This window comes from Stigmatopora nigra, chromosome 10 (assembly GCF_051989575.1).
Source record: "Stigmatopora nigra isolate UIUO_SnigA chromosome 10, RoL_Snig_1.1, whole genome shotgun sequence".
NCBI lineage: Eukaryota > Metazoa > Chordata > Actinopteri > Syngnathiformes > Syngnathidae > Stigmatopora > Stigmatopora nigra.
Genome location: NC_135517.1, coordinates 4,606,918 through 4,633,303, shown reverse-complemented (window position 1 = coordinate 4,633,303; position 26,386 = coordinate 4,606,918). Strand labels below are relative to the sequence as shown.

Sequence of the window (26,386 nt, the reverse complement as noted above, 5' to 3'; positions counted from 1 at the left end):
AACACCCCAGACCCGTGAGGCCAAAGCACTAACCAATCCATCCATCGGGCCGTACATGTATACAAACAAATGTTTTGTTGATGCAATTCCCACCTCCCTAGTTGTCCCTCAATGTCTTCCCTAAATATCCCCTAAATAACACTTTATGTCCTCTGGTGTCCTCATGAATCACTCGACTACATGTCCTCATTCCATATCCTCCAAACTGCGTGTCCTGCACACTTGAGTCCAGTCTGGCCTAGGGCGAAACATTAAAGTCAGTCTGGAAAAGGCGGTGATGACATAGTGGGCCAACAAGTGATTTAATTAATCGTGAAACCCACTGGGCTGTCTTCTAGCTTCCCGAGCACAGAGATGATTGCCTCCCTGCTATGTTAAATATTAATCTCATTAGATCTCTTGTGGAGAAAGAGAACGGAGAAGACGTGCGCATTTCAGACGTCCACCAGTGCGCGTGTAAAGCCACTTTTTTGGGGATAAGAGGGGGAGGCGTGCGACCCCTGCACGCCCCGCACCGAGGCCATCTGGGAGTGACCTCACACCCTCCCCGTGATGTGTCACGACACATTTTATAGAAATCAAATTAAAAATATGTGATTATGAGCAGGCCCCAAGGAGCCCTTATTTTCTGCTCCGCTTGTTCAAAGAGGGCGGGGAGTGTACTTCAACAGCTTCTCACTTTGCAAGCAACATATTGTCAAAGCCAGCAGACTAGGTGTGTTCTGTGATGTGAAGCGTCCATTGATGATCTGCAGCCCAGCTCACATGAGTCGTACTGATCATTTTAACAGTTTGGGGAGTAACAGGTAGTGGGTTTGTGCCATAAATCGGGTCATATCTAAACTTGTATTATCCTACCCTTGAATAGGCTTTTTTTTACCCTATTATCCCCTCGGATCAATGAAGTGGGCGTCGATTTCGCTGTGCGTCGACGCTGAAATGTGACTTCGGAGGAGGCTGAAGGAGCTTCGGCAGCTCTCGCTTTCAGTACCACGGACAGCGGCACAGCCAGACGTGCCTATTCCGCTGTCAAATCGCCCCCCTCCGTCCCGACTTTCCACCTTTTTCCTTCACTTCACACGTCCGGGGGCGCTCCGAAGGATGTGAGCCGGCTCAGCGCCTCTCCCCCATCCCGCTGGAAGCTTGCAAAGGTAAGAACGCGTCTCTATGGAAGCGTGCGATTGTGCGCTTTTTTCCCTTCTATATTCTTGTAACTTCTGCTGTTATTCGGGTTGCTGGTGCATGGAGTGGCTTTACACCACCAGGACGCCCAAAATTTAGGATGAATTGAGATACAGTTGATTAGAAAGACCTATTTTTTTGTTTTGGCTTATCATAATGCAAGCTGTTCTGACAAAGCAGTTTGGGAGTTTTTCCAATGCAAATGTTTTAATGGGAAAAATGACAAATCATGTTTGTTGTTGAATGCTTAACAGTTATCCTTTACAGAGCACATTTTAGTCAGAAAAACTTACCTCATGGATGCATGGTGTTTGCAACTCTGGACATTTTTAGTTGTGTAGACCAGAGTATTAATATTTGGTATAAAAGTGTCGATATGAATAGTCGTCTGTCTCTCTGTGCGTCCAATGGCCAAGCAGCGACCAGTCTAGGGTGCAGAGTCTGGCTTTCGCACAAACTCAGTGAGAATGCTCGCTACGGAAGATGTACGAATGAATGAAAGTGTTGATATGATGTGTCACAGAATGTGATGTGGAACCCAGGTTTCAATGAAAATTTGTTGTCTTTTTAAATAGCTTATTTCATATATTTTTATGAATACATAATTAGAATTCCTTAAAACAAATGGAAAAAAAATATTCAATTAATAAAATGAGAAAAACAGTGGATAAGGCCCAAAATAACACTCTAAAGTGGAGATTTGACGTTCCAGTAAATATGGATTGGACTGTCAATGGCAGTCAATGAGTTAAAAGTACGGGCTATAATGGGTAAAATTGCTCATAAACATTCACCAACGTTCATCTTTACTTAATAAATTCTAGCACATGCATGAAAAAAGGGCTGATCAGGTTTAAACTGCAAGTGCTGAGCTAAAACAAGGATATAATTCATAAATATTAAACAATAACTGGAAAAATGAGTGCAATCTATAGGATGGGCAATGATGTCGAGCTTTGTGGAAAAGATGTGGAATACGATGAATGATTGAAATATGTAAAAGTGCATCATGTGAAGCCATATCACATTTCTCATTACCTGTTACACTTGAATGCTAAGGTACTTTGCCTTGACGCACCATAAATCTGAAAAAAAAAAAAAAAAAAAAAAAAAATCACACCCCATATTATTTTTGTATGTACTACATGCTTTGCACCACAGTTGGATTAAAATATACTATGATATTTTTTAGATTGAAGGGATTTTTAGATTGAAACTTGAAAAAAGGTGGTCTTACAATACTCAGTGAGCTCCACTTGTTTATAAATGATTATACATGTTTGTGTTTATTACTCTATTTTGCACCTGATGCCCACACAACATCTGCTGAAGTCAATGACAGGCCCATATTGATGTGTAGATTTGCTCAGCCATGTTCTAATATGCATGCTGTAAATTATATAAATACATATAAAATATACATAATGTATGAATACAGTATAATACTTACTCTGCTTCTAAATATCCAACTGGAAAATGAGAATAGTGATCTAACACTTAAGTGAGGTGTGAAGGTGCAGAATGCTTCAAATAAAATACTTCCTTAGTTCTTCTGCTGCATTCAATGTGACAATCCTGCTCGCAGCTCTGGGACTAAATTTCATCATCTCTGTGCAAAATCTTCTTATAATGTATTCCATTCTACCTGCAACTGTCACATTTTTACAATTAATTATGATATAGGAAAATGGTTTGCAAAGTACCACTATAACTAACAAACACCATGTTCATTATCAACATTAAAACATATGTACAGAACATTTTTATTTAAAAAAAACTATATGTAATATTATTTAAAGTCACATTGACATTTTAAACACAGGAATGAACGTTGTATAATGGCGCACTTTCTATTTCAAGATCCTTATCGCTAATTGTATCCCTGGCCCGATTAGGAAAGGTCACACTTTTCTTTCGATAGGTTTTTTCTGTCCTGGTTTGGACAAGAAGTATCTCTAGGAATCACAAAACATATTTGATATCTCGAAGATGATTCATGGATCGTGGAGTCTAACTACTGCCCAGTTTTATTTGGCCTGTATGAAAATGACATTGAATATGGCCAAAAAAGAATCTTGAATTCAATCTGTTGCATTTCTTATCTTTAACACTAGGTGGAGCAAGTCACTTAACAGTGACTGTCAATTTTTTTACAATCGAAAGTAGAATTGTAGTATTTTATAGTCATAAACAAATTGACATTGTAAGATCGCGATTCTAGTCCTCTATTTAACAAATTATAGTGCAAGGATTTTAGGTGGATTCCCTTGGAGAAAAAAGTTTGGTCAACCCTGATTTATGCAGTTCATTTCATTTAGAAAGGAGCCACAAACTATTTACATTCATCTGCATGTTCACAACGCGATATTAGGGAGTTCTTGCGTTTATTTTCCAAGTCATTCCACTGCGAAGGCATGTCATGTTTTATGTGACTTAATCTAACTCAACAATTGCTATTACTTGTTGCCCTAATGCTACCATTTCGATATAAATTCACCATATGAGAATGAATGTAAAAAGCCACCTTATAATAGCTTTTTCCAACCTTTGCCTCAATTTTCTTCGTCTCATTTTCCTACCCACTCGCTTTTGCTGCTTTGTTTCTGTCTCTTTTTCTTATTCCTCCCCCCTACCTTTACCATTCCTTCAGACAGCCTAGCTTGAAGTGTGGAAGAGGCTGCTGGGATTTATGCTCCTGAATTAAAAAAGGCCATCTGCTACAGAAAGTAGAGACGGTCACACAGGAGGAAAAAGCGAGGGAAAAAAGCGCATATAGTCCTTGGTTTGATGTTGCATCTTAAATGAATATGTCAACCAGTATCCTATATTTTATTGTATCTCCTAAGCTTATAGGAATAAAAACATACAGCTGACTCAGTGTCAGTAACTATGGGAGGTTAAATGGAAATGAATTAAAAAAAAAAAAAAACAAAGATATGCAGGTTATGCAAATGCAAGTCCCAGTAAGGTGTTTTTTTTTTTTTTGCGTAATACAGCGCTGCTGGCATAATGTGTAGTTTGCTTAAGGTAAGGAGAGCTGGACCACCCTGTAGAGAACATGTGTCAAAGTGGCGGCCCGGGGGTCAAATCTGGCCCGCTGCATCATTTTGTGTGGCCCGGAAAAGTAAATCATGAGTGCCAACTTTGTGTTTTAAGGATCAAATTAAAATGAAGAGTTTAGATGTATATTAACTTTCCTGATTTTCCCCTTTTTAAATCAGTAATCGTAATTTTAAAAGATTTTTTTCTGTGTTTTTAGTTCAAAAATCATTTTGTAAATCTAAAAAATATATTAAAAAGCTAAGATAAACATTCTTTTAGATCTATAAAAAAGGGAATATTCAGAGCTTTTAATCCAGTTCTTTTAATCCATTTATTTAAAAATATCTAAAGATTATATCCAAAATGGTCAATTTAGTGCATACACGGATTGAGCCTTCCATCCACATCGCAAACCACTTGACCACCAGATCTCCTTGAACAATAAAATGAACAAAATACAATATGTACTTTGCTTGACTGTATTTTAATCAAAGTGCGGACCAATGTTATGGAGTGCCCAGGATTGTTACTGAAAAGAGCCCATTCCTTGAAAGAGCGCTAAGAGAAATATCAAAGTAGCGCAGAATAAAGCCGCTAACAAAGACAGCAAAGATAAAGGGAATACAGTGAAGTGCTTGGAGACCTCCTGGGGTCTGTGGACATTTGGGATGAAGGCTGTAAATGTTACAACCACAATTCTTTTGCCAGTGTTGTCACTTGGCATGTTTCTTACAAAAAACTTTTGTTTTTATCTTGTGATAAACTTTTTTCACCGACAACATGCCAAGTTTTAATTTTATTGGCTATGTGTCTCATACTCAGGAAAGCTGCAGTGCGCATTCTGCACTTCAAACATGAAAGTATGTTTGTGTATAACATTGCTCTCACTCCGTCTGCTGGTGCTGTTGTATTCGAAGGAAGCAGAAGTGACTTGACCCATTTACTCTGTGAACTTCCACTTGTTGACAAGTTGCTGAGGGAGCAAATGAAAACTCTGACATCCACACTCTTTGTCTAATGCAACATGTCATCTCTCATTCCTCATTAAATGTAGAGTGAGATGTAATGTGATATCTACAAATTCTCCCTTAACAATACAATGGTCCTTTACTTGATGTTTAGTAGTTGTTTTTGTTTAACTCGACTAGTTTGAATAGGGAAAAGCGTCTTAACAAAGAGAAAAGCAGCACAGGGCTAAATAATAAGGTTGTAACTAAATAACTGCACTTGTCAAAAGGAGCAGATGACAAGAAGAGTATGCTATTTTTCCTGCTTTCCATTGTATAAAGGTAAAAAAAACTCCAAAAACTGTCATTCTGTCGATAGTTTGAGGCATCAATTAATAATAAATAAAAAAAACTAAGAAGGCTTGCCTGGATTGGGGCCAGTTCACACATTGCATCCTTGCCAGTTCTCCCAGAGGACCGAGGAAACCATACATGGCCAGACACACCAACTTGTCTTGGTCTGCATTCCACTTCGCTCTTCACCCTCTCCATCTACCGACAAGTTTCCATGGAAACAACGAGCAGAGAGAGGAGAGAGAAAGAGAGATGGAGGAAGACAAGAAAAACAGAGGAAACCCCAAAAGAATCTCGTTGGCTGTCTTGAATCCAGTTGAGAGTTTTTATGTTGTTTTAATGGGCAGCTTGCAATTTTCTATCACATTCTCTATGAGCTCCTGATTTATACCCCTTTTTAGTGGCCATGATCTGATTTGAGCACCATTAATCATTTGAATGTCTGTCAAGTTGAAGTGCTGAGATGCTGGATATGATACAAATCCTTCTGACTCAATTATTTAGTTTGATAGAACTTTACTCACAGGTCTTAATTAAGCCTCAGGGATTCCAAGTAACCGCACGAAAGATGGTAGACAAAGAATAAGAACAATAACCCTTTTCCCTCTGCAGTGTCTTAAAAGGATCTGTTTTTTTATACATATATATGTATATATATTTTTTTTACTACACGTAACACTAACAGAATAAACCTTGACTGTTGTATAGAACAACATCTTAAATATGGCTCTCTTTTCAGGGAAAAATTACCAGCCTGGATAGAGATGTTGAACCAGATTCAACATGTTGCTTTATTTAACAGCTATATTTTGCATTGTAGGGGAAAAGAAATACTGCATTACTCTTCTTGTATGACTGTCTTGTTATATACTTTCTACCATGATTTTCAGTTTGTTAGCAATGTTACCCAAAGCAGCATTTCATTTATAGCTGTATTTAAATGCTTGTAGTTTTGTCTGTTTGTTAGGTTTTTTTTGCTGTAAAAATCTGGTGAACACAGCTGCTAGTATTTTGCTGTAAATGTAACTTTTTTTTTGGTAGTGCAGTTTTTTTCGGCTAAATATGTACATTTACAATAGCGTATTTTTTCTCAGCTTCTGTTTTTTTGCCTTTCTTATCAATAAGCCCCATTGCACTTGGTTTCCTCCTGTCGCATTAAAACAAAGCATTGTGGCGATCCATTCCAGGCTGGGAGTGACTTTCTCTCTATTTGATCTGCAGGCTGTAATCTACAAAAGTGAGGAGAGGAGGACGAAGAAACGGATCCCAGTAATGATTTCAATGGCCTCTGTCAGAATGAAAACATTGGTACTGTGAGATCTGCCACTGCTGTGCCTCACTCTGCTTTTCTCCAGAGGTGGCAACATCTAAAAGCTGATCACAGGCTGACTAAAAAAAAGCAGAGTTGGGACTTTGCTTCGGCCAGGGATATGTCATTGGGGAACTCCCCAGTGTTGGGGGTGCGCCCTGTGCCCCGACCCCTCTCTCTGTCCAATATCCTCCTCCTGATCATATGTGTGACTCTCTTTGGCCAGGCTCCCCAAGGTTTGCCTGTGGTTGGTTATAACACGGACTCCAAAAAGGAGATTACATTAGACGGAGATTTGATGATCGGCGGTCTCTTTCCCGTGCACCAGAAAGGCGAAGCGGCCGAAGATTGCGGGAAGATCAACGCCCAACGAGGAATCCAACGACTAGAGGCCATGTTGCTTGCCCTGGATGAAATCAACAGGGATGAGCGCATCTTGCCGGGAATTCGTTTAGGAGCTCACATATTGGACACATGCTCCAAGGACACTTATGCTCTCGAGCAGTCTCTCGAATTTGTCAGGGCTTCACTCACCAAAGTAGATGATAGTGAGTACACTTGCCCTGATGGATCCTATGCGCTCCATGAAGAAGTCCCATTGGCCATCTCTGGAGTCATAGGAGGATCGTACAGTGATGTTTCCATTCAGGTATGTACCACTAATGGCATTACGTTTTTGGTATTTGTTATTAATGACAGACAGTTTAGACATGAATGTCGTTTTCAATGTTGTCACCACATAGATACTTCGAAATCAATTGTCTGTATCTGTTAAGGTTAGGTAATGTGGGAGCCAATCACAGAGAAGCATGTGGACATGGGGGAATGAGGGTGGACTAGCGCAATCTTACATCTGGAGAGCCGTTATGTCTTCTAACTAGTCAGCCAAAATTAATTGATTAATAAATTGACAGCTTTATCGATCATGCTAATCAATAGATCATTTTTGGACATTCAAATTACTACAAATTGTTTGCAATTATTGATTTAAAATGAGGAAACACAGGCAATAATCTACAATCATTTGAATATCATCATAAAATAGAAAGTTGGCACTCATTTACTTTCTCGGGCCACAAAAAATGATACGGCGGACCAGTTTTGGCCTGCGGGCTGGCACTTTGACACCCGGGTTCTAGATAGTTTAGGAAAAAAAATACAGATGATATAGGATGCAATTCAAAAGCGTAACCAACATTTAATTACCATTGGCTCTATAGGGATAGAAGAGTAGGGAAAAGTAACATGATGGATATTTGTTACATTGCCCATTTGGGGCTGAAGTAGGCTGTACAAATACACCTAGCAAGATGTTAAAGCCAGTTGGTAATGACTATCGGTTTCACTGAGAGGATCTGTTTACCTGCTTAGTTGATCTAATTTGCGCACGCCTCATTCTTTCCTGGTAATTTACACTTAAGCAGTAACGCTTGTCAGAGGTTGACACTCTGCAGATGTTTTGCACAGATTTGGCAGAGAGGATGACTAGTGATGGAAGGTTTACTCTCAGAGGCGGCAGCACACCGATCGCTTCCCTTGCGACGATGTGATGAAAGCTCTGCTAATTGGGTCTCAAGTCTTCAACGCTAACATGTATGTATTCTCAACTCATAGTAAGGGAGGACAGCATGTCATGTAGATCTTGGCTGTGTAAATATACCCAATTATAGATGGCTGGGCTTAGCTAGTAGAAGGCCAAGTACGTCGCTTCTGATGATGATGCAGGCTCGGTTCATTTTGGATCATATTCTATGTGCGTTTTTTTTTTTTTTGTCCGTCTGCTGCAATTTTTGCACTTTGTGGTGAATGCTTCAAATCTAAATCTAAAATATAAGCATTCAATTCAATATGTATTTAGAATGTGTAGGCTTTATTTATGCAAGTGTTAGTGTATGTTTTAAGGGATAACTGATTGTCTAATGATTGGTTGACTGAGAATTGTTTCTTCCACTCAATGACACGAGTTAAAGTAGCTTTTTCACATTAAGTAGTATTGCTATTTGTGGACCCTTCAACGATTCAGATGCAGTGACACGTAATATGTAGAACCTAATGTTCCTTATTAGTTTCTACACATTATAGATCCATGTTCCTGAACAATATGATTTTTTTTTTCACTTTTTAATACAAAAGTATGACATTGGTGGAATGTGTCATTGGGTTTAGTTAGCACCAACTCTTATGTAGTATTATTCTTTTCGGAAAAGTAGAAACGTTTGTGTCTAAATGGGATAAGCCATTTGTTTCTTCAACCAAACCTATCCATAAAAAAATAGAGGCTGGGTGTCCTTCGGGGCTTACACAATTTGTTAGTTAAGCATTCGCATATGCCTATTCAGCCATGATATAATCATGGTTGATATGTTGATATTTCCCTTCTTAGACTCACAGATGACCTGAATTTAGTAGTCAAGGGTCAAGAAAATACTGCTACTCATGGTTTTTAGACATCATCAGATCATCTACACTATACTGGCCATATATTTAGTACATTGAAAATATGCATCAGCCATTGACCCTTTTTCCTTAAATAAACAGCACTAGCTTTTAGTAAAAGACAGTTGTTGTTTTTTTGTAACTGCTGTGGAGCAAATATTTTGACTCATAAAACAAATGTATATAGCCGTGAGTAGGGAAGAGTGATACATTATACAAATTGTAAGCTCCTGGGGAATGCTGTACGGAGAGAATCCAGCACACCTATAAATGGATTCCTGATGTAAAAGACAGTTTGGAAAACAGGATTTGATGAATGAGCTGGAGTTTTAGTGAGACCCCTTAGAGAATGCACTTGTCTTGTTGTAATTTATGGATGGACTATTATGAGCCTGAAGACCTTTCTAGTGAATCTTCCTGAAGTGCAGGATTGCAATACTACAGGACATTGTTCCCTTTCTCACCCCCATGGATGACCCTCCTCATTGTAAGAAAGTTCAGTCCTGTGAAGTCTTTTTCTCTCTTCCTTTATTTGGCTTATGTAATGTCTGAGCACATTAGTTATTGAAATGTGGCCTTTGAAAACAAGGCATGCACAGGAGAGACATCCTGGAAATGTTGCAGCTAAGCTGGGGATGCTTCTATCTAGTGTGTGACATTTCAGACCATTAGGACATTCAGCCAAACACATTAGCTATTCTGTTTCTTCGCAAGAGATGAATAACTAAGTAAATTATTTCTTTTATACATGCAATATGGGCTGTCAGTGGACACGCACATTTTGAAAAGCAGAAGCAAAAACTTTGTTTCCATTTTAATGTGGCTTTACATGAGGTTTGTGAGCACAGGACCAAAAAATGCCTGCGGGCAAAGATCTAGTTTAGGGTTTTTTTGTATGCCCACACTTGTTTTTTTTAAACTTTTGATGTGAAAGAAGTGAATTCAATTGTTTTGTTCTGAAATATGTTATAAAAGTTCAATTTGATTTATCTAATAGCCAATTTGGTGACTTTATGTTCGGTTTGTATTCAGTTGAATTAAGAAACTGCACCTTCAACATGTTTCTCCGTCAGAAAAAAAGATGGACTGCCTTCTGAGGAACAAAAGGGAAAGTCCTTTGTTTACTGGCCAGCCTAGATTTCCACCTTCCCCTATGGTCATGATCTCTGAGTCGTGACTCAAAGCAAAAGGTTCCACGGTTCAAATGACTTTCTTTCATAGGGTGTTCAGACTCTCCATTACAGACTGAGTGAAAAGTTAGGCCATCTATAGGCACCAGGAAAGGGTCATCCTGAATTGGTGGCCAGTCAATTGCAATCTTATTGCATAAGAATCATGATACTGCATGGATTTATCCCCATTGAGGCTATCCACTGAATTGAGAATGTATTTTCCAAAAGGATGAGGCTGCTTTATCAAAATTTGCCTTCATTCATTTATTTATTTTAAGTGTCTGATGCGTTGAAGTGACAGGTGGTGAGCACTTGCTAAATCAGTCACAATAAAAGGAGCATGTTGCTTTGCCGCTCAAGGGGCGGTGTAACAATCACAAATCTGGGGGCGGAACTGGCTGCAGGCCGCGCCATGTTACAGGAGTAGAGACAAAGTAATGTGTGGAGGCGAAGTTCTCGAAAGCTAGTTTCTGCCATCCCCATCTGCCACGTTTGGTGGGCAGTCTGGTGCTTTTGGCAGAGATGCACTTGCAGGATGTTGACGCTTCAAATGAGATTCTCGTTTCACAGAAACGCAGTAAGTGACGGCTGATGTAAAGAAGATGGAGGGGAAAGTCACCCGGCGTCAGCTGGCATCAAGCCATTTGACCACCCAAAACGTCTGTGAGGCCATCTGGACTCTTTTAATGATTCACCTACTTATGTATTTTCAAGGCATGCCTATAAAAATCTTTTCTTTTAGGGATATGCTCACAATATACAGCTGGTTGTTTGTATACTGATAAAAAAATGTTGCTTTCATCTATCAAGTTGTCCAACGCATTGTCAGTATTTCATCAGCATTTTCCACATTTAGAACTCTGTCCAAAAGACGTGGGCTATTCAGATGAATTTCATATTTCAGTCCAGGAACATTAGCCTAAAGCCTGTCTTTTGATTTTCATATACTAAAGCAAATCTACTCTACTTATTCCACCCCCTGCATAGTGATCTGTGCTACCTATGAATCACTGGTAAGACTGCCAGTGGGCAAAAAAAATAAAAATGTAAAGATAATCACCAAGTGTTACGACTCTGGTGGTAAGAGGTACCAGGGAGTCGCAACTACCACAGTAGAAAATCCCGGCCAATGAGGAGACAGACACACAAGGCAATTAACGTTAAATGATAATTTGTTAACAACCAAGTCCATAGAAAACCTGGACGACATGACGACATAAGGCAAGGGTGTCCGACTCGGGTTGGTTCGCGGGCCGCTTTAACGTCAACATGATTTTACACTAAACTTACCTGTAGTACCCCTATGCAACCTAAAATAATGAACTTTATCAACATAAACATTCAGTATAACAATGACTGGTGTACTCACAAATCAGGTGAAGCTGGGGCAAACAAAACTTACTGAACTTGTCCCTTCTATAAAAATAAAAATAAATAATTTTAAAAAAAAGTAAGGACTCCACTGTCTTACCACCTGCATGCCAGACAGTCATTTCCAGAAGACAATAAATAGGAGAGTTTAAATAAGGGCAGGATGTGGATCTTGATTGGAGGAGGGATGAGTGGGAAATCATCACAGCTGTGTTGGCCTGGGCGGGGCTTTGACTCAGGGGTGGAGCCACAGCTCCAATCACCTGTAGAACAAAACCAAACACAACGAATGGTCATCAGTGTCTCTGTGTCTAGGGTATAGGCTACAGCACCCTCTGCACCCCTTATGTGGATGCGCAGTATGGAAAATGAATGCACGATGAATCAATGAATAATTGAGTTAGTACAATATTTTTAATACGTACATTTCTTTTTAGCCTAAATGGCATGCTTTGAATACTAAGATATATTTATGAGTCGAGGATTTCCATTTTCTTGATGCACAAACAGTTCTATTTATAGAGTTATTCTCATGTGCAGGTTGACAGGTTGAAAAAGTCTGTTAACGCAAGGTATTTAAACATGGATACACACATGGCAGAACAAGGATGAAAAATATGAATATACACATACAGTGTAAATTATTTATTTATAGGAAATAGTAAAGAATGTGCCTGTAAAATGGTCAATAATTAAAAATATGATTAGATTATTCAGTGGCTTGGCAGAACTGCCTTTTTGTGTAGTTGCAATTCACAATGTACTGATTGAAAATTTCCTTCAGAAGAAATGTTGTGCTGAGCACGTCTTAGACTTTGGTCCAATCATGAGGCCACAGCATTGTGTCAAATCTGAATAGCTGACCTTGTAACTGGTCAGAAACCTTTGTGTATCGCAGTAGGAATGGCTGTTGCATTCTATGAGGGATATGAAAGAAGGCAGCAGTATACACGTCATCTGGGAGCATGAGGGGGCAGGATTTGGTGAAAAACATCCTCGTTCTCTTGATCTGGCAGTAACCAGGCAACCGCTATAAAAATAAACAAATGACGTTTTTTCATCATTGGAATGTGTGTTTCCGAATGCACCAATGGGTCGTATACAGTGCACTATATACACTATATGTGCAACTAAGTGTAGCTGCTCTGACTGGGTCTTCTGGGAAGAGCAGATGGATTTTTCATGTTGAAAAGATCATAAAAACCCCACAGAAATGTTTCTATATTTTCCACCTTCTTTGAAATGGAAGGGCCTCAAAATGACTTGGATTGCTGAGGGGGAAAATTCACTGCTTAAAACCTTTGATTTGTTCATAATAGTATTTTATTTGCATCTTTGTTGTACTAGTTTTAATGACCTTTTACAGTGTCAATATAAATGTGACCTAACACAAAGGTTTAGTTATGACCATGACAAATTTTCTTATAGAGTTGGGGGTGCTAGAGCCTTTTTCACTTTTTCATGACTTTAATAAGTCTGCTTTGTTAAAGAAAATGTTGTTTGACTTGCCACTCCAGATAAGAGTCTGAAAATAGTAGACGCGTTGCTGCCAGCTGCTTCGCCACATGTTGTGAAATACTACTGCCAATGCTGTTTTTAGAAAATGCCCATTTCCGCGGAAACCTCATTATTAGGCCAAGCACATCGCTTAGATGACCTGGCTCCCTCACCTTTGAACTAATATGAAATGAGTACTAGTGCGTTTCAACAATCTCGATTTTCCATCTCAGATGAGACCGAAATAGCCTTTAGATTGGTTATGATAATGATGGGTAGTGAAAGGAAAATTGGAATACACGACTTTACATTTTTTTGTGTGGATTGTGTGTATATATATGCTCGGGTCATTATGTGCAGAACCTCGCTGGGTTTACCTGGAATCCTTGCTCGATTGACTCATTTGATATTCATGCTTGTGATTCTGCATGAACACAAAGATCACACATTTTGCGGACACCAATGATAAATGCAAGTTCCAGACAGTCCACTCTTGCAATCTTTCTATTTCTTCGTCTTTTTTGCCTCTATGTGTTTGAACTTCAATTCTTTTTAGCTATTATTACAAAAGTTGTTGTCCCCTTTGCTTCATTTGAATGGTAATATTGACACATGTACCAAAATATACAGAAAGGTCCATTAAGGACATTTAATTTTGAAGCTTTTACTAGTACATCCTATCAGTGGTCTGTCTAAATACTTGAGATCATAATTGCAGGCCAAAATGAGTGACTTTATGAATCCCAAGAAAAAGCTCCTTTCTTTAAAATTAGTCAAAGCTGGCCTTAGGCACTCAGCAAAATGCCTGAAGCAAAAACTAGTCTGTCACGACTTCTGCGTACTGTCCCCACTGTCACATACCTGACAGTACCTTGAAGTCAGAAAATGCAATGTTTCATTATTGTTTTATTCTCTTTCACTCTCAAACCCCTATATCCTAAATCTATGTGCTGTAGCAGCAACTTTCTGACAGGGTTTACAGTTTTTACAGCAAATTTCTAGTCACTACGTTCCCCCCGTCACTCACTGCGGTTGACAATTAGACGAAGCTGTCACAAATCAGAAAATATCAGACTGACAGTTAATGCAAGACAACTGTAGACTGACAGTTAATGCAAGACAACTGTAGACTGACAGTTAATGAAAGACAACTGTAGACTTCAGCCTGTTGACATTATACCTGTAGCTAAAAAAGTCACTTGATTTTCTTGCACAAAAACCAGAACACATTCAATTTATTCTGAAATAACATCCAGAAAGATGTTGTTTCCAACCAGGATGGCCGAGTGGTTAAGGCGTTGGACTTAAGATCCAATGGACAGTTGTCCACGTGGGTTCGAACCCCACTCCTGGTATTTCTTGTGGCACAGATTTTGAAAGGACCTATCCTTTGGGACTTGGGAGTCATTGTTAGAATAGGAGACCTGAGATGACCAGAAAACCAGTGAGGTGGTCGATTTTCCCATTACTTTGACTTTAAATGTTCAATGTTTTTACATCATTCCCTGAAAATACATTTTAAACAGATTGTATAAAGGCTGATGAAGGTTATCACAATTATTTTCCCTTTTTTCCAGGTGGCCAACTTGTTGCGACTCTTTCAAATCCCTCAAATCAGTTATGCCTCCACCAGTGCTAAACTAAGTGACAAAACTCGCTACGACTACTTTGCCCGCACAGTACCCCCCGATTTCTTCCAAGCCAAGGCAATGGCTGAAATTTTACGTTTCTTCAACTGGACATATGTATCAACTGTGGCATCCGAGGGTGATTACGGCGAGACCGGTATTGATGCCTTTCAGCAGGAAGCCCGAGCTCGCCACATCTGCATCGCCACTTCGGCCAAAGTGAGCCGTTCCATGAGCCGCTGGAGCTATGAGAACGTAATCCGCTCCTTGCAGCAGAAGTCCAACGCCAAGGTGGTCATCTTATTCACTCGTAGTGAAGATGCACGTGAGCTCCTGGTAGCCGCCAACCGTATGAACGTCACCTTCACTTGGGTTGCCAGTGACGGTTGGGGCGCACAAGAGAGTGTGGTGAGGGGGAGCGAGGCCGTTGCAGATGGTGCGTTCACCATTGAACTCGCCTCCTATCAGATCCCCCTGTTTAATGACTACTTCACAGCTCTCCATCCGTACAACAATACCAGGAACCCTTGGTTTAGAGAGTTCTGGGAGAACCAGTTCCAGTGTAGCCTCCACGATTTAAGCTGTGGGAAGCATTCTCTAAAACAGGTCCCCTTTCAACCTGAATCTAAAATTATGTTTGTGGTAAATGCAGTTTATGCAATTGCCACTGCCTTGCACAACATGAGACAGGCATTGTGCCCAAACTCCACTAAGGTCTGTGATGCTCTTAAACCTGGAAATGGCAGGAAGTTTTACAGGGACTATATTCTCAAGACCAAACTTGAGGGTGAGTAAAAAAATATCTGACTAATATCTCAATATTCATGGATATATGCTCAGGATAAATAATTAATGTTTATACTTCATGTTCTGAGCTAACTAATTCTTCAGTGACTGTTGCAATTGTTTGATTAGTTGTTAGTTATGCTATTTATTTTCTTGATACGTTTTGTTATGACATTGTGACTGTGCAAAACAGATTAGATTCAGTTGCCATTTTAATAACTTCACCTTTAAATTGAGAAGTGTCAATATTTTGCACGGCAGCAGCACCTGAGAGGGTAAATGTTAATGTAAAGCGCTTTGAGTTATGGTAAAGAATTACTATATAAATGTGCTATGTAGAATATGCTCCATTTACCATGTAACAAAGGCTGAAAAACATAGTTGTAATGTGTATAAATCCAAGTTCTGTCATTAATGTACATGTTTTTGTATTTCACCATTCTTTTCTTTTACTTCCAACAGCACCATTTCGACCACCAGACACAGATAACATCGTCCGCTTTGATTCCTATGGAGACAGCTTTGGACGCTATAACATCTTCCACTATCACAAAGAAGGTGAACGCTACATCTATCGCAAAGTTGGCTATTGGGCTCAAAGCCTGATCCTAAACACCAGCCTCATCCCATGGGCTGCCGCACCCACATCTCAATGTAGCGACCCCTGCAAGAAAAATGAAGTGAAGAGTATGCAACCTGGAGACGTGTGCTGCTGGATCTGCATCCCCTGTCAGTCTTACCAGTACTTGCAGGATGAGTTCACATGCGCTGACTGCAGCTTTGGACAATGGCCTTTAACTAATTTGACAGGTTGCTATGATCTACCTGAGGAGTACATCCGATGGGAAGATGCCTGGGCTATTGGGCCTGTTACCATTTCCTGTCTGGGAATGATGTGCACTCTATTCGTCATTGGCCTCTTCCTCAAACACAACGAGACTCCCGTGGTGAAAGCCAGTGGACGTGAGCTCTCTTACATCCTCCTGCTGGGCGTTCTGATGTGCTACACAATGACTTTCATCTACATCGCCAAACCCTCTACGGCAGTTTGTACACTGCGCCGCTTAGGCTTAGGAACCTCCTTTGCCGTCTGCTACTCGGCTCTCCTGACCAAGACCAATCGCATTGCTCGGATCTTCAACGGGGTTAAAGGTGGTGCTCAACGACCTCGATTTATCAGCCCGGCCTCACAGGTTGCCATCTGTGGGGGTCTGATCTCCTGCCAGCTAGTCGTAGTACTGATCTGGCTGCTCTTAGAAGCCCCAGGGGTGAGAAAGGAAGTAAGCCCTGAAAAGAGAGATGTAGTCACCCTCAAATGTAACAGCAAAGACTCCAGCATGCTCATGTCTCTCACCTATAACTGCATCCTCATCATTCTCTGCACGGTTTACGCTTTCAAGACCCGCAAGTGCCCGGAAAACTTCAATGAAGCCAAGTTTATTGGGTTCACCATGTACACAACTTGCATCATCTGGCTGGCTTTTCAGCCCATTTTTTATGTCACGGCCAGTGACTACAGGGTAAGTTAACTTTGTTACCGTATTTACACATGCTACACTGTGGGGGGTAAAAACATACCAAAACAAACAAACAAACTGCTACCCACCCTAAACATTAATTATTATTACGTAGGCACTATTTAAAGTAGTGAATGTGAGCATTAACGGCTGGCTTTCTTTCCCCTTGCGACTAATTGGCAACGGATTTAGTGTGTACCGATTGTAACGAGTTTACCCTGCCCCCTACCCATACTCAGCTGGGACAGAATCCATTAGCCGGCAATCTTGATGATGATAAGCAAGACTGATATCTAATAAAATGATGGGTCTATAAATAAGGGATCAAATCTTTTAGGCCCAAATCAGATTACAACACTCAATATTCAGCAGGCTTTAGAGCACCGGTGTCAAAGTGGCGGCCCAGGGGCCAAATCTGGCCCGCCACATCATTTGGTGCAGCCCGGGGAAGTAAATCATGAATGCCGACTTTCTGTGTTAGGATCAAGTTTGACACCCCTGCTTTAGAGAAACATTTCTATTCTGTTTGACAAGCATTTGGACCTACCACTGAAAAGTTAACAAAGCCCAGACTGTAAATTTGTCTAAAATGCTCATTTTTGACAAAGCGCTTTGAAGTCAAAATTGATAGACTGTCAAAAAAATGTTATAACATAAATTGGAGGTGACTATGCCCCGGGGATTCAAACACATTGCAGTTTTAGAAGGCAGAAAGAAGATATAGACCGTGGAATCCCCTTGACAAAATTGCCTCTGTCGAAATGAAGACAACAGAAACAAGCAGAGGGAGAACTGGATGTCCCAATATGTCCCAGCACATTACTGTGTGGAATGGAGTGTGAAAGACAAGAATGTAGAATCCCAGCTGTGCTTTCTGTCCTGGGACTGACTACATGTGGAGATGCCCACATAAAGCCTCCCCTCTGCCCCCATTGGCAATGAGGGGAACCTGTAGCAAGAGTGAATGCAACACTCCAAAAACACCAATAAGTATATGTATCTAAGCATTGGAGTCATCTATATCCAAATATTATTCATGATATTATAAGGTAATCCCCCTCTCAAATTGTTGTCATTTCCTGATGCAAATTTCAGGATAGTAGGAGGGGAAAAATATGCAATGGTCTATCATGTCATGAAATGTTGACAATTTAAATACAATCCACTGAGCCGTGAATTGCTCCTCTGATTATCATATGAAATATTGAAGCAGCTCTCAGTGCCCTGAAGGAGAAAGGTCCCCCTTGAACGCCAGGCTTGGTCATCTCATCTTAGAAGCAAAGGGAAATGATTAAACACCCACTGTTGCAGACATTGCCTCCTTAAAAAAACACTACAGGGTACCAAAATAGACAAAAAAGTACACCCTCTGACATATTACTGAACCATTTACAAAAACATGGGCCTTCAACCATTTTCCAGGATTTTTTTAGGAGGAAATACAGGACAACAAAAATCCTGCACAGCCATTATCTTGTTGCACTAAAGCAGATTGAGCTGGTTGCGAATTAAAGAATGTATGAATGAAAAAAAGCAGAACATAAAAGTAGAAAATCAAGGCTTCTGATGAAAGGGAGATTATTGATGAAAGATGTTTTTTGACCTTGAAATGACAACCTGTCAAAAATTCCAACCACATAACAATCAATGAATTCAAAGTCCATGGTGGCGCTTGCGAGGCAGCCTCCATGTTTCATCTAAAATACTTTTCAATAACAACCCAGTAAAGCACAGTAAAAATACCAATCTGTCTTGAGGACATGATTTATATTGTGCAAAAGAGTGCCTGCTTTTGTCAAATAAAATCATACTTTTTTAGAGGTGTGAAACTAGCTTGGCACGCTTTGCCATGTTGTTCTTTATCTTCAAACAAAAGGCATCTGAAAAGGAATCCTACTGCAAAAGCAGATTCCTTGTCCTCTCCTCTTCCTACGCAATACTTGTGAATAATTAAGGGCACAGAAAAGTCTTTCCAATTCACTTAAGTAGACTGGTATACTCAAAGCTTTTGAATTTACCATTTACCACTTACACTTTGCTCTAAAACAGTTGTGTCAAAGGTGCAGCCCGCGGGCCAGAAGTGACCCACTAGGGAGTTCGATCCAGCCCGCAAAGGTTGTTCTGCCTGACGGCCACTTTGTATCTCATTAATACTGCATGTTCATGACTAAATGCTTTCATTTTTTTGACAAGGGGTGCCGCAAAACCTGTTGTTTGTGAGTTGTGTGCGTGCACCACTGTACTTTCAAGGTGTTGGAGCCTATCCCAGCTATCTATGGGCACCAGGCAGGGTACTTAACAATATTGTTAGTGGGACTTTACTAAGTGGATCTGGACATGTCTTTGCAGGTGCAGACCACTACAATGTGTATCTCGGTCAGCTTGAGTGGGTCGGTTGTCCTGGGGTGCCTCTTTGCCCCAAAAGTCCACATCATTCTGTTCCAGCCACAGAAGAATGTAAGCACTCTCAGGGTGGCTACCACCCGCTTCAGCGTCACCACTGGTCCGGGCTCCAGTTTCTCTCAAGGTTGGTGGTGTACTTGATGGCAAGTAACAATCCCACTCCTTCTTTTTGATGCCTATATCCACTTTTGTCATTTTTTTTTTTGTAGCATCAGCCTCAAACGTTGTTCCAACGGTGTGTAATGGGCGAGAGGTGGTGGACTCCACAACATCTTCCTTGTGAAGATAAGATGAGAAGCTCCACTGAGTGTTGTCAACACAATTATATAACAACTAGTCCTCAATCAGGTGTCTCCAATATTAAAGAGGAACCATTGTTCTGACTTTGTTGTCCTCAAAGTGCTGTGAGTACAATGTTCCAATTATTTTCCTCTGTTCTTCGATTCCAAGCAATTGCAGAGTTTTACAATATCAATAAAGGTTACATAGAGTATTTCCCTCGTTTTTACTGAAACATTGATAGTGAATCTGTTAAATGTATTATATACAGGATGTTTTTTCATGTAGGTTTTGGTGAAAAGTTTGTGCATTCTTGTAATTTATGTAAATAAAAATGTGTTTTTTATTCATATCAATATTCACTTGGAGTCTGTTTTGGGTGATTTGTTTCCCTGTTTTTTTTTTTTTTTTTAGAACGTCCAACTATGGGATAAAATATTCTGTTTTATTTTTTAACAAACTAAAGGTTTTACTACCACGTACAATATTTTCTTGCACAAAAACTAAATGGAACGTGCAGTCTTTTTTTAGATCCAATGTAATAATCTGACTATAATCACTATAATTGTCCAGCTAACCTTTCCCTTCCACGTTGAACCTTGCGATTTATAGTCCAGTGTAGCTACTTCATGGATTTTTATAGATAGTAAGCTGCCTGATTTTTTGGTGGAAAAACATCTCATAACACAGTTAAATACAGCTAATATATGAAACGTTTTTTGTTTAAATAAAAGTGGCTGAAAGTCCAAAAAATATTTGAAATATTAATATTTTGGCATTTATTATGTTTATTTATGCCAAAATACTCTGGTTGAATGAATATTTTAACATTCAACAAGCTTTAGGGCAAAAATAAATAGTATGCATACATAAACCATTTGAGGATGCAATGATAATTTTATTTTTGTATTTTTTATATGGGTAATCTTTTTTCCCCTGCTGTGAAGGTGTCAATATTAAGAGTAAATGCATAAATATTACAATCCTCTGCTTTGCTATCCAAAGACACTGCAGCATGGAGTCATTGCAGAGGAACTATAACCTGCCAAGAGTACTTTTACACTGCCATCTTGTGTCCAAACTGCCATTTATTTTAAAACATGATTGCAGATTCCAACTGCTACACACTTTTACAACTAAAACAACCCCATTAAATGTAAGATTCAGGTCAAGACATGGTTCAAGGTATCTCCCAACATTTATTGAAAAAAAAGACAGACATTACACAGAAAAGTAATTTTCTTACCGCTTATCCTCACAAGTGTCACAGGGGTGCTGTAGCCTATCTGCAGCCAACTACAGGCAATCTCAAATTTTCCTGTGCACGTCATGTTGTTTTTCAGGTGGATCATTTGCATGTATAGTATATAATACCGTTTTGTATACGTAGTATTTGTACTACACTACAGTTTTATCATAGATGACTATAGTACTACATTATATTACTTCTTTACTCCAGCCACTTGGCGTGCTTTGAGGCCCTCTAGCGACCAACAACAGGATGGCAACTCCGCCTCTTCCTGACATGGTAAATACCCGAGAAACTTCCTGAAAAGCCCGAGTCAGACCTTCAATACGATGAAGTGACAACTTTCAGGGTGCGATATTTGTTGTCAGTGTGCTTTCTTCACCCGATCTTTGTGACTCGAATCAAAGTCAAAAGGTGAGTTCGGAGGGGGCCTTTACGGTGACGCAGATTCGTTATAAACCATGTAATGATAACAGATCGCTTATGCGGAAGAGTGAAATGCATCCTTGTGCGCATCATTGCTCGATAAATACATGTTAATATATTTTTTTCTGTTATGGCTGTATCGGTAAAGCCGATTTCCATTTGAACATGCCCGGGCATCGTGGCTACTTTAGCAGTATAGCAACTCTATGTTGGCCTTTCAGCGATTCAAACGACGTCGGAATGGCACCAAAACGACGCGCTACTTCGGCTGCCAAAGAAGGGGGCAAAAAGGTGAAGGAAGAGCCTGAGTTAGTTAAACCTAAAGATGTCGTTACCTCCGTCAAAGAGGCCCTTCTGGCTGCAGGATCACAAGTCAAATGCAAGAAGACAGTGGACGAGTTCTGTTCGCTGAGTGGAGAGGTAAGGGCAGCAAGGCTCAGTCATTATATACACAACATCAACAACAACAACATTGAAAACCAACCAATAATGTGCTGTTTCCTTCCAGGTGCACGAAGATTACGACTGCATGCTTAATCAGACGAATATTGGATTGAACAATAATAAGTTTTATGTCATACAAGTCATAAAAGCAGCCAACAAATTCTATTCGTGGAACAGATGGGGCAGAGTGGTGAGTTTGTGTGAGGGAAATTAGAAATGCATCATATTGCCACTTGGTATAAACTGATGTTGATTGAGTGATGATCGAAACTTAAGGTGCACCACTTTGAAATGTCACTAAACCTGTTTATGTCATACTTGGATCAAATGTGATATAATTTCCTGAATGATAATCTGACGTAAACATGTATTTATCTTAAGAAAAGGTGACTTGTTACAATTATGACAGTTTTAGGATTACATATTCAGAAAAAAAAGTCTTATCCAAGGCTATACTTTTAGATTTCTGCATGAATCAGCCAATAAATCATAACTTGCACTGTTTGTTGTAGATTGAATACATATTTTCAGTTGCCATGTGTATAAATGCGGTAATTTTTTTTATATATTCAATGGTAATAAATTAATCCCCCTTCATCCAAATTCAGGGTGAGACGGGACAAACCAAACTGAATCCATTTTCAGATGTTGACAGTGCTGTAAAAGACTTTGAAAAGAAGTTTAAGGACAAGACAAAAAACAACTGGAATGATCGAATGAATTTTGTCTCTCACTCTGGGAAGTACACGTTAATCGAGGTTGATGGAGAGCAAGACACAGAAGTTGAGGTAATGTTATTAACTACGTATTGATGATTTGCCTTTACAAAAAAAAAACATGTTTTGTTTCTTACATTTATTAGATGGAATCTGTCGATGGAACGGTTGTCAAGGTCACAAAAAACATACAACCCTGCAGCCTGGATGATGCTACAAAGGCGCTCATTGTGCTGATTTTTAGCAATGACATGTTCAAGGAGGCAATGGAATGTATGAATTTAGGTGAGTTTACCTTGCTGTTGTTTTAGCATCCCATGTTGTGACTTAACCATCTAGTGGAAAGGAATACTGGCTTTTCTACTATAAAAATGGGTGTGTCATTTTCCCGTTGTGAAATTTGAACATGTAGAAAAAGTATATGAAAATTTAACCTTTGCTTTTGGCTAGAAACTAGAGTTATGTAAGTGTGACCAAAGTTTGTCTCATGTGGTTTGTGATTTGTCCGCAATGGGTCACTCTGAAATCAATGATCTACCACAAGGGTAGGGGACCTATGGCTCAGGAGCCACATGTGGCTTTTTTTTTATGTGTGCATCTGGCTCTTTGCTAAGCTGTGAGCTAAAATATCAAAACCGCTGATAACAGAACTGAGATATTACATCTAGAACTGCTTTAATCTTCATTTTTTTTGCAGTAGACTTTTCTGGAATGCATCTTCTCATTGATTAGCAACAGCATAAGAATATTTTTTAAAAATATTCATTTTTTTCCACTTTAAAAGTGGTGAAATTACAGAAAAATTGATGAGGACTCGTTTACATGTATGTATTTTGAGTTTTAAATTCATAGTATGGCTCACAAGGAATAACATTGGAAAAAATGAACTGTTTGTGTCTCTTTGTGTCAAAATATTTTAGAACTGGGGTCTAGAATTTTTATATATTAACTTGCAATAAAACTCTTTTGATTCAGATATTAAGAAGATGCCTTTGGGTAAATTAAGCAAGCTGCAAATTGCAAAAGGTTTTGAGGTGCTTGAAGAAATTGAAGCAGCTTTGAACCAAAAGATAACAAAGCGGCGTCTTGAAGAACTTTCCTCCAAGTTCTTCACAGAAATCCCACACAACTTTGGTCGAAACAGGCCACCAACAATTGAAACCCTTGACATTGTGGAAAAGAAGAAAGAGATGCTCATGGTAAAAGGTTTATTTCTTTATTTATTCTTTATCCTCTAAACATCAGATGGTCTTCAATTTCATGAGTGCCCTCCCTTTTAGGTATTGGCTGATATTGAGCTGGCCCAGACTCTAAAATCAGAGACAGAAAAGGCACATGAAGAGATGATAGAGACTGTTCCTCATCAACTTGACCAAGACTACAATTCCCTCAACTGTACACTCACTCTGATGGACAAAAGTATTGAAACATTCAAGATCATAGAAACATACCTAAAGCAAACTCAGGGGTCCCAGAAGCCAAAAATTGTCAATATATGGGAAGTGAACAGACAAAATGAGGTAGGTTCTTGTATTTCTTTGCTTTTTTTTAAAAAAAAATCTTACTTAGATAGTGGATATTTTGTTCTTAATTCAAAAACATTAACCATGGGATTCATTCATTACATTATAGGGAGAACGATTTGGAGAGAATGACGCATTGGAGAACCGCCGTCTGCTTTGGCATGGTACAAACATAGCAGTTGTGGCTGCTATACTTAAAAGTGGTTTGAGGATAATGCCCCATTCAGGGGGTCGTGTTGGTCGAGGCATATATTTTGCATCGGAAAACTACAAGTCAGCATGTTACGGTAGGGTCAAATTAATGGCAATATGTTAAACTAGGTTTGTTGTAATCATGATAAATGGCTTTTCACTCTCTTTTTTTTTTTAGTGCGCACATCTAAAAATACCGGCGTGATGTTTTTGAGTGAAGTGGCCCTTGGAAGAGAACATACCATCACCAAAGACAATTCCTCCTTGAAGAAAGCTCCTGACAACTTTGATTCTGTAGTTGCAAGAGGTCAAGTGGAACCAGGTACTAGTTTGATTGCACTTATGGAAATATTCCCAATCAGTATTTACTAAGTTTTACACTTTTAAATATTGGGTTTTGGCCTTGCTGCTTGCCTACAAGGATTTCTGTAAATTCTTTCAACCTTTTGATGACATCATGAACCGTAAATGATGAAATTCCAAATTTAGATACAATTGTATATATAGGAACATTGACCTTAAATCATGCAACTATTTTTTATAATGCACTTGTTCACAAAAAGGTGAGCATCACACATCCGGAACTTTATTTTTTTTTTCTTGCCAAATCATGACACACCTACCTGTTCCCAATTAGCCTGTTCAAATATGGTATCCTTAAGTCCTCGCAGTATTATTTTAACAGATGTTCATATTGTGTTGCCCATATGTATATTCCAATTTGCTAAATTCAAAAGACTTCTTCTCCAGATCCTTCTAAAGACATCTTCATCACCCTTGACGATAAGAAGATTGCTGTCCCTCAGGGCAAGCCTATAAAGCAGTCTCAGTACTCCAAGAGCCACTTCCAAAACAGTGAATATCTGATCTACAAAGAGAGTCAGTGTCGCCTGCGTTACCTACTTGAACTGAATATGTAACCCGGTGGTAAGACAAGACATACTTCATCCATACCATGCCTGACATGTTATGTTCTCATGTATTTTTACTTTCTGTATTACTACAGTTATTGTGAGGGATTGAAGTACACTAACGCAAACTTGGCTTGACTAAAAATAGTAATATAAAAGACAGTAAATCAATGGTGCAGGTGGCTATAAGTAATTCTGGGAGAGGCCTCAAATCGAATAGTAATGCCTGCTTATGCTCTCTGCATTATATGAAATGCATTCTAAAAGTCTACTTGTTAAAATTCTTCTATTATATAAATGTTTGAAAATACTGATTTACTACCAATCATAAGCACTGTGTATATTTTAAAGCTGCTAAGAAATCGTATGCGTCTATTATGCAATGCAATATTAAGTTGGAAACACTTGGGGGAAGATTTGTGTTTACGAAAGTTTATATATGAAGTGGAACCTAAAAAGTCGGGTAATTGTTCAAAACACAATTGTATTTTTAGTGCAATACAAGCAGTGCAATTTAATTCTTAATTTCACACAGAAATGTATTTTACCAAGCAGATGCTTGTGTATTTATCATGAAGTGTATAAACTTGATTGAAACTGACCCAACATTTATTATTAGTATTATCATTTACTGCTCATTGCTCCCCAATTTGTATTGTCACATGTTTTTATGAAAACATTTCCCCCTCATTAGTATACTATATTAGCTTTTTACGTAAGTGACAATGATGAATGTTATCAAAGATAAGTTTTCTCCTGCTAAGTGAAGGATTCACTTTATATTGTTTCCCATGGGAAACTTTATTTTGTCAACGAATGTCACTGAACGGATGGTGTTTGAATTTAAAAGTTTTCTGTAACACTACGTAGTGTTTGTGGAATGACCAACATGCTGTGCTATAATTTGCACTATATGGTACAACCAATAAATCTATTTCCCCGCTTACTATTTGTTCTGTTATGTTTGTGTACTACTTCATTGCTATACTTCTTGGATTGGAA

At 39.1% G+C, this 26,386-nt stretch overlaps 2 protein-coding genes, 1 long non-coding RNA gene and 1 other non-coding gene across 5 annotated transcripts; 3 read left to right on the top strand and 1 right to left on the bottom strand.

The window, feature by feature from the left end:
- The first annotated feature begins 677 nt into the window (after positions 1 to 677).
- grm2a (glutamate receptor, metabotropic 2a) lies at positions 678 to 20,283 on the top strand. Its single transcript, XM_077725495.1, has 6 exons — positions 678 to 1,151; positions 6,747 to 7,483; positions 14,888 to 15,725; positions 16,187 to 17,244; positions 19,591 to 19,768; positions 19,854 to 20,283. Exons 2-6 carry the CDS (start codon positions 6,956 to 6,958, stop codon positions 19,925 to 19,927), a joined length of 2,676 nt encoding a protein of 891 aa, XP_077581621.1. The 5' UTR covers positions 678 to 1,151; positions 6,747 to 6,955; the 3' UTR covers positions 19,928 to 20,283.
- LOC144202636 (uncharacterized) lies at positions 10,449 to 22,023 on the bottom strand. Its single transcript, XR_013327527.1, has 4 exons — positions 21,170 to 22,023; positions 19,274 to 19,920; positions 11,812 to 12,076; positions 10,449 to 11,162 (listed from the first exon to the last, which is right to left on the bottom strand). It is a non-coding gene; the product is annotated as an uncharacterized LOC144202636 (long non-coding RNA).
- trnal-uaa (transfer RNA leucine (anticodon UAA)) lies at positions 14,583 to 14,665 on the top strand. Its single transcript has one exon. It is a non-coding gene; the product is annotated as a tRNA-Leu (tRNA).
- On the top strand, positions 21,417 to 26,330 carry parp3 (poly (ADP-ribose) polymerase family, member 3). 2 transcript variants are annotated; one of them, XM_077725497.1, is made up of 10 exons: positions 21,417 to 21,586; positions 21,820 to 22,018; positions 22,107 to 22,232; positions 22,651 to 22,830; positions 22,905 to 23,043; positions 23,734 to 23,957; positions 24,039 to 24,278; positions 24,391 to 24,568; positions 24,652 to 24,795; positions 25,224 to 26,330. In XM_077725497.1, exons 2-10 carry the CDS (start codon positions 21,839 to 21,841, stop codon positions 25,391 to 25,393), a joined length of 1,581 nt encoding a protein of 526 aa, XP_077581623.1. In that variant the 5' UTR covers positions 21,417 to 21,586; positions 21,820 to 21,838; the 3' UTR covers positions 25,394 to 26,330. The 2 variants fall into 2 exon arrangements, with proteins under 2 accessions (XP_077581623.1, XP_077581622.1); XM_077725496.1 differs by lacking the exon at positions 21,417 to 21,586 and having other exon boundaries at positions 21,643 to 22,018.
- Positions 26,331 to 26,386: the final 56 nt, after the last annotated feature.